The sequence below is a fragment of the Carlito syrichta genome, unplaced genomic scaffold (assembly GCF_000164805.1).
Source record: "Carlito syrichta isolate Samal-C Ts95f unplaced genomic scaffold, Tarsius_syrichta-2.0.1 Scaffold75340, whole genome shotgun sequence".
NCBI classification, from domain to species: domain Eukaryota; kingdom Metazoa; phylum Chordata; class Mammalia; order Primates; family Tarsiidae; genus Carlito; species Carlito syrichta.
Window position 1 is genome coordinate 160,433 of NW_007019436.1, and position 12,112 is coordinate 172,544.

Below are 12,112 nucleotides of genomic sequence, written 5' to 3' on the forward strand. Positions count from 1 at the left end.
AACAAAAAAAAAAAAAAAAAAAAGAAGGGAGATGGAGAGAAATGCAAATCAAAACTACAATGAGATACTAACTAACATCAGTCAGTATGGCTATCACTAAAGAGTCAAAAAACAACAGGTATTGGTGAGGCTGTGGAATAAAGGGAATGCTTCCATACTGTTGGTGGGAACGTAAGCTAGTTCAATCTATGTAAAAAGCAGTATGGTGTTTTCCCAAATAACTAAAAATTGAGCTATCATTCAACCCAACAATCCCACTCCTGGGAATATACCTGAAGGAACATAAATCTCTCTCTAAAACAAACAAACAAAAAGAACACCTGTGTGTGTATATTCATTGCAGCACTATTCACAATAGCTAAAACATGGAACAAACCCAGATGACCATTGAAAGTGATTGGACTGGCCAGGCTCGGTGGCTCAGCCTGTAATCCCAGCACTTTGGGAGGCCAAGGTGAGTGGATTGCCTGAGCCTGCAGGTTCGAGATCTCATCTCTACAATAAATCCAAAACTAGCCGGGTGTGGTAGCATGCACCTGTAGTTCCGGCTACTAGGAAGGCTGAGGCGGAAGGATCGCCAGAGTTCAGCAGGTCGAGGCTGTGGTGGCCTGGAGCATGCCACTGCATTCCAGTCTGGGCAACAGAGTGAGACTCCAACTCAAAAAAAAAAAAAAGAAAGAAAGAAAGAAGGAAAGTGGACTGGATTAAAAAGAAATGTGGTACATATACATGATAAAATACTACACAGCCATAAAGATGATCTTAGCAGCAACATGGATACAGCTGTAGACTATCATTTTAAATAAACTATCACAGGAAAAAAAAAAAAAAAAACCCGAACACCATATGTTCTCACTCATAAGTACCACATTGGGTGTATGGGCACAAAAGTAGGAACAACAGACATTGGGTATTGCTAAAGGAGGGAGGGAGGAGAGAGAAGGAACACACAACCATCCACTGGGTACCATATTCACTACTGGGGTGGGGGGAGGCAAGTTTCACTAGAAGCCCAAACTTTGCCTTCATGGAAATTTCCCTTGTAGCAAATCCTCACATGTATGCCACAACTCTAAAATAAATTTAATATAGAGTTCCAAAGTGAAAAGTATGAAAGGTTGAAAGCAAATAAGTAAATATGATTGTGTTAAATTCCACATAGACTGTATCCCTCATTGCTGTCCTTAATTTCAATAGGTACCACAAAACAAAAGAGAAAACCAGTTTTGGGAAAGGATTTACCAGTTTTTGAGCTTTCTATTAGGTTCAGAGCTGAGCTCAAAGCTTAAGTTTTTGGGGCAGAGCTATTCATATCTATCTAAAACTACTGGTTTTATCAGTCACTGTAGTTATAAATCAAGCATACAGAATTAAAGTGCCAACTTTCAATGCAGATCATAAGATAATTCAGTATGAATTATCTTTGGAAAATTTATATCTACAAGTCTTTATGATCACTAAATAAAAATAATCAAAGAAGTAAAAAACAAGGCTTAATTTTATACAAATAAAGCAAAATAATTAAAAATATGCAATATTAAGGACATTACTGTTTCTATTATTTGAGAACTCAGAAACAGCCATGACATAATTTTGAAATACATTTGTGCATTCTTTCTTATAAAGTAAATGCATTGGAGGAACAAATTAGTTAAGTGTTTACTTATGGTTGGTTCTCCAGAATACAAGTAGACATTGATCCAAATCAAGGCAGACTATTCATTTGCATAAGTCAAATTTTACTTTGTATGGGGAGCAGAGAATGGGGAATAAAATGAGGACGGATAAAAATGAGTTAGAAAAAAGGCTGAATTATATAATTTCTTTTTTATTAGAGGTATCCCAGAGATGACAGAGATTGATAGGATAGAAATAAAGGCAGAGGCCACCAAAATAGCTAGTATTTGCTAACAGAAAGGGACACTAATTGCTATTCAAAGTCCACTATATGCTAGGAACTTTGCTATTTACCAGTGTTATCTTGTTTAATTCTCTCATGAACTCTTCAGTTACATATTATTATCTCCATTTTATGATGAAGAAATAATGTCTCAAAATTGACAGACAAAATGGTTTTTAAAAGTTCATTTTCATTCAGTTCTTGGAATACATTTGAAACATAGTATAAAATGTTGATGTGTAAGATGGACTCACAGGGGCAATCTGGTTCTACTTCTCATTGATTGAAAAATTTGTTCTTCTGGCCTGGATGGTTAAACATTCAAGTGTTGCCCTCCTAAAACTTAGTCAAAAGATGTCTTGACTGGGGGAAGAGATTAAATGGTTCTTTATTTGAAGTATAGGAATCACTGCACTTCTTTCCTTTTGTGATCAGGTTACCAAATCAGAAAACAGAACTTACTGAATGTATTAAGTATCTGAAGTGTGTATTCTAATCACATTATTTATTTATTTATTTATTTATTTATTTATTTATTTAGTATGTGTTTTTTTTTTTTAATAAACTTTTTTTTTTTTTTTTTTTGAGTTGGAGTCTCACTCTGTCGCCCAGACTGGAGTGCAGTGACCGCTCTCAGCCACCGCAGCCTCGACCTGCTGGGCTCCGGTGATCCTTCTGCCTCAGCCTTCCAAGTAGCCAGAATTACAGGCATGCGCTACCACACCCGGCTAATTTTTTTTTTTTTTTTTTTAATTTAGTGTAGAGATGAGGTCTCGCTTGCCCAGGCGGGTCTCGAACCCACGGGCTCAGGCAATCCACTCTCCTCAGCCTCCCAAAGGTGCAGGATTACAAGCTGAGCCACTGAGCCCGGCTTATAAACATATATATATATTTTTTAATTGTGGGGTACAGTTAAGGGTTAGGTATACAAATATGTATCGTTCAGGCACGCTTGTTGATAAGGGGTGTCTCCCCATCCCCAGACAGATATTGATATTGATTACCGTTAATCCCACCTCCCTTCCTCTCCCTACCACCCCATATGAAGGCTTCTGTAGTAGAAAATAGTAGCTTTTCCCTTATTATGTGAATAATTTACTTATTGTAAAGAACATGGCATTACTAATAATTACCTGCTGGATGAAGATAGGGTCATAAAAACCCTAGCGTTTCTGGGCAAGACAGAAAGGTGACCATCTTCATGGAGACGTTTGTAATGAAAGCTCTTATAGCTACAATAAGCCATGGGGTTGAATCCAGGCCAGTATTTAAGGAACAAGGACTTAAGAGTTAGACTTGGTTCTTATCCTAGCTCTGGAAAAGTAGTCTGTCTTCCCCATATTTCATAATTTCCCTGGTTTTGCTACTCATATGATTATATATGAGATAAAATTCAAACTATATGTTAATTTCACCTATCCTCTTTTCTAAACTGCCTTTCCACTACCCTAGAACAGGACAATTGATAGGTCAGTGTGTTTATTAGGAGAGTGCTTTATTTTTTAACTTTTAAATTTTTTATTTTAAAGATGTGGGGTACAATTTTATTTTAAAGATGTTAGGTATACAAATGTTTATTATGCAGGTACCCTTGTTGATGAGATGGGCCCTCACCCTCCCCTGGCTTGATTGAAACTAGAGAATTTAGAAGCCAATATAACAGTCTTTGAGAGCAATGACACAGGCCTGACCTAAGGTAGATGCAGCAATGGCTGAATGAGGCCACCAACCTGGAAAATGGTTGTAGGTACCAAATCTCGTCATACTATCAACCACGGGACACTAGGAAACTTAACTTCCTAACTGGATAACTCAATAAATTACCTTATGTAACAACCAGAGAAATTTTACCACACGTCCATCTCCTATTCTGTTACACGAGTGTTAAAGAAAATGTTGCTTTCGTTGCCCTCCACTTGATCATAACTACTCACTTTGTCAAGAGCCAGAAGCCTTGAATGGTCTCTCCAGAAGTCTCAGTTATGTGTCCTTTCAAGTCTTCCATTGCAGTCTCAATGGTCCCTGGCTGAATGGGAAGAAGAAAATATCTAATTTAGAGAAGACTGAGCCTACTTTGTACTTATGATTAGTTAGTATGTTGCAGCAGCTCCTCCAGGAACCTGACCAGGAAAAGTTTTGTAGTTGCCTGTTTGTTCTAGCCACTGACTTCTAGAGAATTTAGGCTTAAACTCTGATATTTAAGCTGCTCTTTTTGAGAAAAAGTGATTCAAATCCTCTCTTCTGTAATCTTACTCGTAGACATGAAGACAGACATTTTCAGAAGACCAGTTTTACAAAAGAATATGTTTATTAGGAAGTTTAAAGCATTTAGCAATTTATGAACTTAAAAAACTATACATTTTTAACTTAAACCTTTCTTTGTAGAGCACATGTTAATAAACAAAAAATGGCAGCCTTCTACCAATGTTCTGACCATAAAGTTTAGCTGACTCTGGGTGATAAACTCTGTCGCCTCACCTCACTTTATCTTTCCTTCCAAAAACAAATGTTCCTACTTATGATCCTAACTCTAGCTTAAAAACTGATTGACACCTGTTTGAATAAGTTCATATACTCTTTAGCTCAACAACCCTTAAAGTTCAGTGCACATTAGAATTACCTGAAGTGTGTGCTAAAACACAGATTTCTGGGATCTATACCCAGAGTTTCTGATTCAGTAGATCTTGGGTGGGATCTAAGAATTTGTATTTCTAAGTTGCTGGGTGATACTCTTGGTATGGCGACTCTAACCATTGCTCTCTAGGCACTCATTCTCAACCTTACTCCACATCAGAATCACTTGGAAGCTTTTAAAATTCCTAGCACTTGACTGCATACCAGATTAATTACATCAGAAACTTAGTGGAAGGGACCCATATATCAGTACATCAATATTTTTTTAAAGCATCCCAGATTATCCTCATAGGCAGCCAAGGTTAATAGTCACTACAACCCAGGGATTATCTAGTCTAGGCCATTTCATTGTATTGAGGAGGAAACTAAGGTCCGTGTGGGAAGTACCTGCCAAGCTCAGTCAGTTTAGAAGTGGCAGATGGGACAAGAAACCCAAACTTTTCATTTTCAGACCCACAACACAGTGCTGGCCTCACTTCCAATGCTGGACTGCATTAGATAACAAGTAGTTTGCAAGATCCCCTACATTCTCTGAATAAAAGGATTTTAACACCAAACATTTAACTTGTAAATACTAACATTTCTAACTAATCCTCTTAGCCTGAGACCAATCCTTTTCTCACAAAAGAAAAGAGAGACACTAACCTTTCTAGGACTCATTAAAATACCTCTTCTTCCAAGGGCTAGGGTAGTTATAGCATTTTTGTGTGCTTGAAATATTTTGGTCACAGTGTCCATTTTTCATATATAAGATCCATACATGAAAAACTGGAAAGGAATCAAGCTGCTTCAGATAAAATGAAAGATACAGAATGTTATCTGCTTAACTCCATCCACCCACTCTCCACTGTCAATTCACCCCACACAGCCCAAGACTCCAGGAAATGGACAGGACAGTTCCTGACTAAAGTTGAGTGACTTGAGTTCATATTTCAGGTCTATCATGTACTAATTGTGTAACTATAGTCAATTATTTTTCTCTCCTGGGCATCTATTTCCTTTTCTATAAGACAATTAACTGGATGAAACTAAAATTTTCTGAGCCCAGCTGATGACCAAAGCTTCCTACAAATCTTCAAAAAAATATTATCACAGTCCTTATACTGTGAGATTCTGATTCTATCATTTTAATAAATTTTCTGTGGAGCTTGGCGGTCAGCCAGTAGACTGAGTTATTTATCATTCTCTATCAACCTCTGCTGCTGCTTTAAAAGTTGTCAGAAAGTTTATATGCCATCCCATGTTTGCTGACACCTGTGTATCATGAAATCGGTAACTTCTAGTACAACAATCAAATGTACTTTGAACTTCTGCCTATAGAGAAGGTCATACCAACATCAGTCATTTCCAGAGAACTCACTGATGGGGCTACCCTCCAGGTTACCCTGGAGGGAAGAAAGTTCTCTATGATTCTATGACAATTCTCCCTTCACCCAACCTCAGCTCCCTGTGATACCGTATGGCTCTACCAAGCCCACTGGTTCTCTAAAATATGTTTTCTTTGATGACTCAACATGGTTATTTTTCCTGTCTCTCTTCTTGCATCCACATATTTTTGGCCTCAACAAATATAACTCAGTAGTGAGACTAATACTTATCAGAAGAAAAAATTATAAGTGGAGTTAAAGAATAATGAAATAATCCCAAAATAAGCATTTTGTTGAATGCTTTCATGCCAGGCACTTTGCCAAAAATATGTGAAGATGAATATAATAATTTAGAATTTTTTAAAACCTTACTTGTCTTCCTTATGGAAAATAATTGGCAAAATCTATCAAAATGAAATTGATCTATCCTTTGATCCAGATTTCTACTTCTGTGAAGTCATACTACAGAAATTTTTTGCATATGTGCAAAATGACATATCTTTAAAGGTTTTTTTGCAGCCTTGTCTATGGATAGCAAAACTTGGGAGAAAAATCATCCAAAATATCTAGTAGTAGGGGACTGGTGAGATATATGATAGGGTACATTCATACAATGTAATATGATAAAAGTAAAAAAAAAAAAGAATAAAGAAAATTGTGTCAGTGTGGGAAGATTTTTAGATATATCATCAAATGAAAGAAAAATGATCAGAAGAGGGGGTAAAATATGCTACTGCATATTTATGTGAATAAAAATATTTGTTTGCTTGCATATATCTAAAGTAACTCTTAAAGGATTTAGACACTATTACCAGTGGTTCCCAATGAGTAGGGATGGAATGGATGGAAATAGAGGATGAAGGAGGTGTTTTGCTATATACCTTTCCAAAAGTTAAATGCTAAAAATAAAGTGTGTTATTTACAGAATGAATTGGTAGCTTTTGGAGTTTTGTCAATGTTCTCACCGTTTGTGCTGTTGTTATCTATGGTAGAAGTGCTGGTCAAGCCCTTATAGAATACAGAAGGGAAATGTACCCTACTTATGAAAAAACTTTCTCAAATGGAGTTTTCCTCTCTGTTCTCATACCACAACAATCATCAGCACAGAAGAAGACTTCTGTGCCCAAATATGGGGTTTCTTCCTTTGACCAAGCAACAGACAACAGGCGGATATCCTCCAATTCAATTCCAACACTATTTACCTAGAGATAGTGTCAGATCCCAAAGTCTGAGGTCTCAGTCCCCAAGACTACCCCGTCCTCCAGAGACAGCAGTCACAAATCCTGGCCGCCAGAACTTCTGACCTACTCTCTTCAAGTTGAGGTTCCCATGACCCCCTCTTTGGGTTCAATTGATTTGTGAGAGCAGCTCACAGAACTCAGGGAAGCACTTTTATGGGTTTATGATAAAGGATATTGCAAGAGATATGGGTGAAGTGATGCATAGGCTGAAATATGGAGTAAGGTGCGTGGAGCTTCCATGCCCTCCATGGGCACATCACCCTCCAGGAACCTCCACCTGTTCAGCTATCCAGAAGCTCTCCAAACCCAGTCTTCCTGGGTCTTAATGCTGGCTGTGTAACATCAGCATTCCTCTCTCCCAGGTACAGGGCAGACTCTCTCTGGGAAGACTTAAAATTCCCAGTCAGAAGGTGGGAGAAAGTTAGAGGCAGGTGAAAAGAGGGTGGGAGAAGGTGACCAGGGGCTGTGTGAGTTATGAGCCAGAAACCATGAATAAAAACCACTATCTATAGCATAACACCACATACCCAAATAGAAAATCTTACTCTCCTCCATTTAATTATTTTTTGGTTACTATATGTTAACTTTAGTCTTCTAGTGTCAAAAATAACATAAAATGAAGTATATAAATACTTTGACTTGTGTCTGAGACATTAAGCTTTAAACCTGTCTTATGGCTGCAGGATCCATTGGAAGTCATTTTGTCAATCTACACATCAGTTTGTGCATTTGTTAAATGGAACAGATAATAATAATTAACTGAGCAATTGAGAGATTTCATGAAACACTGTATATAAAAACTGGTAAACAATGAATAATAAAAGGCTTTATCATTATTCTCATTATTGCTAATATTAAAAAGAAGGAAAATCATTATACCAGAATTTGGAAATTAAATGGCTACTTGCAATTTGAAAAATTAGTTCTAAGGTACTGTGCAGACAAAAACAAACAAAAAAATGTGGTGGGATAATATGTACATATAATCTGAGTTAACATAATGGGCAATATTTTCTCTTATAGTCTAGCACTAAATAGTTTCAGTCAAAGCAAACCTACTGAGGGAATTTCAGAAACATATGTGTTTGTTTCCTTGCATTTCCTTGAGCTAGACTAGCCTGGGGCCAGTTGCCACACAAACACTGCCCATGTCTGTGCTAATTTTTCCCCATGTAATGAACTCCTTAGCGAAATGAGTGAAGAATAGAAAAGAATGTTTCTGGAGACTTATATATGCAGGTATTTATTGTGGGGCCCATTGTATTCAGACAGGGATTACTCTGCAATGAACACATAAGGTAAGAAAATCAGCTTTAAATCAGATGTAATTTCTAAAGTTCAAGCAAATTTGTCTTTCCCTGGAAAATGAAGAGAATGTGTCTTATCTCATTAAGATTAATGATATACTCTTATAAAGAAACATCATCTATTTTACAGTCTTCAAGGTATTTCACTGTTGGAGGGAAAAACAAGAAACCTTTCATCCTGTGAGATATCTATTTTCTAGACCAGAAAGAAGCTCACACAGTCAATAACAATACAACTAACATATTTATTTGTTCCCAGTGTGAAAGCAAGACACAGGGAAACCTACAGCAAGTGAAGAGGGAAAGGGAAAGAGTATGAAAGCCAAATTAGTGTCATGGAAGCACTGACATCTTGCTACACAATGGGAAGTCCTGAACCTGCTTATTAAAGTCTCGTTGCTCACAATAGAGCACAGACTATAAAAAGGCCATGGGGAACCATTAATTAAATATTAAAAGATCAAATAGTTTTAGTCCCATTAGTTTGTATGTAATTTACATTTTCAAGTATAAATTTAGAGATAATTCCCCATCCCGAATTGCTTTCAACTTTCTGGATAAGGTATCTGCAAATATAGAGTCCTGGTGGGAGTTTAAAAATATCTTTCCCCATGTGAATTAAGTATTGTTCCTCTCATAAGAAGTTGTTTTTGAATACCAGTCTCCACAACTAAGAAGGTTATCGTAATATACCTCTTGTTATTAGCCTTAAGGGGTACTTTTGTTCAGAGAAGTCACTAGACCTTTTTTAGATACGTGTAAGCAACAATAGCAGATGAACTAAATCAGGAGGAAAAGGTTATCCAAACAGATGGGTGGTGAATAGTTTGGACCTTCATTTCTGTGACCTTTCATTCATTTTTCAAGGCTAGAGGCAGTGATTTTTGGTAGAAAACATCAGGAGTCTTGGGTTCCAGACCTGCCTTCAAGTTCTTACATGGCCCAGAGGTTACTGGTTGACCATGGCACTAAGTCACACCTCCTTTGTATGCATCATGGTTTTGATTAGATATTCCCCAAGAACCTTCTAGATCTGAGCAGAGTGCTCTGAAGCTAAGTGAGAGGGGCACAGTTTCAAAAATAAATCATAGGCTGGTGGTCTAAAAATGTAAATGTGGCATCCCAGACTGACCCATGAGGAACACAAGAGGTTTGAGGGGCAAATATACTTTTGTATGATCTGGTATTCATAGGTATGTCTAATGTATGAGGTTATGATGCTAAAAGTGACTTAATTAGCTAATTAATCAAGAATTAATTCATATTTCCATATTAGTCATCTCTGCACAAATCCAGCTTGAAACTCATATCACTGACCCTTCTTATTATAGCATTGGGTGTTTACTCCTGGCATCTGAGAAACTGAGTGCTATCCTGCCACAGGGAGTCAATGAATGATTTTTTACTCTAGTTTAAAATATATAAAAAGGAAACAACCTAAATATCTGATGAAAGTTAAATAAATTGTAGTATATCCCTATAGGTGGATATAATAGAACGGTTAAAAATTATGAAAGCATATTATTGACATAGGAAATATTTGGTATAGAACCCCATTTTTCCACAACAAACTGCACATATAACAAAAAGGTTGAAAAGAATATGCATCTAAATATATAAGCACACATTTAATACATTTTGACTAACTTTGAGCAGTGGATATGGTGACTTTCATTTTTTTTTGTTTATACAAATTTTCTAATTTTTCTTCAATAAACCACTTCCTGTGCAATGATTTTAAAACCTTTTAGTATTTTAAGGTGCTTGACCAAGGAATTCTTCCACTTAATTTCTCACCGCTTTTCTGAATTTATAACATAAAAGCTTTAAATTCTGACTTTGTAGTAAATTGATTTCTTTTTTATTGTATTACATTATAAATTGGGAATTGGAAAACTTTAGTTCTAGCCCTCACTTTGCCACTTACTAGTCTCTTGGGCAAGTCAATGCTCACTATCATGAGCTTTCTCTAGGCCTTATTTCCTTCTGAAAATGAGTGTGTTGATTAACTCATTGATGTTAAAGGGTGGTCCATAGAGAGAGAGTATCAGTATCACCAGAGAGTTTGTAGAAACACAGAATCCAATTCTTTGTACAGTAAAGATTGAGAAGTTCTGGACTATATCATCTATAGGTCTCATTTTAGCTCTAAGAAGTGATACTTGATAATGACTTTTTCATAGACTTAAATCTTTAAGAGTCTTGGTCTTATTGAATTATCTTAAGAAAATGAATTAGCTTCCTCTTTACTGCATCTACATCTATATCTTACTGTGGAGGTCATGGTGAGGTCATGGGCATCTTAATGTCTTTCCCCATGACCAATTATAGAAATGTGAAATGTAAGATCAAGAAAAGAGAGTATATTTATAATAACAATGAGGTCACATTTATACTGTTTATGGTTGTGTTATACATTCTACTAGGAACTTCTAAAAAGTTAGCATCTCTATAAAACTGGTATGTTTTGGCCAGGCACAATGTCTTACATCTGTAATCCACATACTTTGGGAGGCCAAGGTGGGAGGATTTCTTGAGCCCAGGAGATCAATATCAGCCTGAGCAACATAGCAAGACCCCACCTTTACAAAAAACAAATATATATATATATATATATATATATACAGATATATATAAAAAAAAATTAGCTGGGTGTGAGTGGCATGCATTCATAGTCCAAGCAACACAAGAGGCTGAGGTGAGAGAATCTCCTGAGCCCAGGAGTTTGAAGCTGCAGTGAGCTGTGATTATGCCATTGTACTCCAGGCTGAGCAATAGAGTGAGATCCCAACTCAAAAAATTGGCATGTTTTATTCACACTTTGCAGATGAGAAAATTGATATATATACACACGTGTATACATACGATATATACATAGACATACACATACATACACTTTCCCTTATTTTTTTCAACTACTACCACATCAATAGATTTCTGGTTTGTAAACTAGTAAAACTGGATAATTTCTTTATTTATGTATCATTATAAATTTCAGTTGAGCCAACAGTTATACTTTCATTATCCTCACATGTTAACACATTTATTATACTCATATGGCAATAAGAACTCTTGGTATTACATCTTTTTTTCTGTAAGACAGCAAGTGCTGAGTGCCTTGGGAATTTCACTCTCCAGGTTTCTAGACAATCCTCAGGTGTACTTTGGATGCACTAATAAAATTAGAAGATGGTTTTTTTTTCTATACATCTAATGAAAAAGATATTCTACACATTGATTGGAATCAGTTATTGGAAACTTTGTTTTCTATACATCTAATGAAAAAGATACTCTACACACTGATTGAAATCAGTTATTGAAAACTTTGATAAAAGAGCCATCAATTCAATTGTGCATGGTAGAAAAAAACATTGGATTTGCAGAAAGAAGATCCAGAATCTAGCTGCAGCTCTTCTACTAATATTATGTGACTTGGAGAGATCACTTCATTCCCCTCCAACTTTAATATGTTCACCCTTAAAACAAGGATGGTAACCCCTAATGCCTCACCTACCATACTGTATTGCTCCAATGGACCAAACAGAAAATGAATGCTAATTTTCAGTATAAGCCACAAGAGCCAACATAAATAAAAGTATGATGTGCAATGGCTTTAGGCAGTGTCCGTTTAGCTAAGCACAAGCTACATTTTCTAGAATTGCT

The 12,112-nt window shown here is 36.4% G+C and overlaps 1 protein-coding gene across 1 annotated transcript in view; it reads right to left on the reverse strand.

The window, feature by feature from the left end:
• The window catches only part of TPRG1 (tumor protein p63 regulated 1), a 141,379-nt gene that overhangs the window by 94,037 nt on the left and 35,230 nt on the right, over nucleotides 1-12,112 (reverse strand). Inside the window, exon 3 of the mRNA XM_008053626.1 lies at nucleotides 3,835-3,926. Coding sequence (XP_008051817.1) covers nucleotides 3,835-3,926 — 92 coding nt within the window. The remainder of the gene's footprint in view (nucleotides 1-3,834; nucleotides 3,927-12,112) is intronic.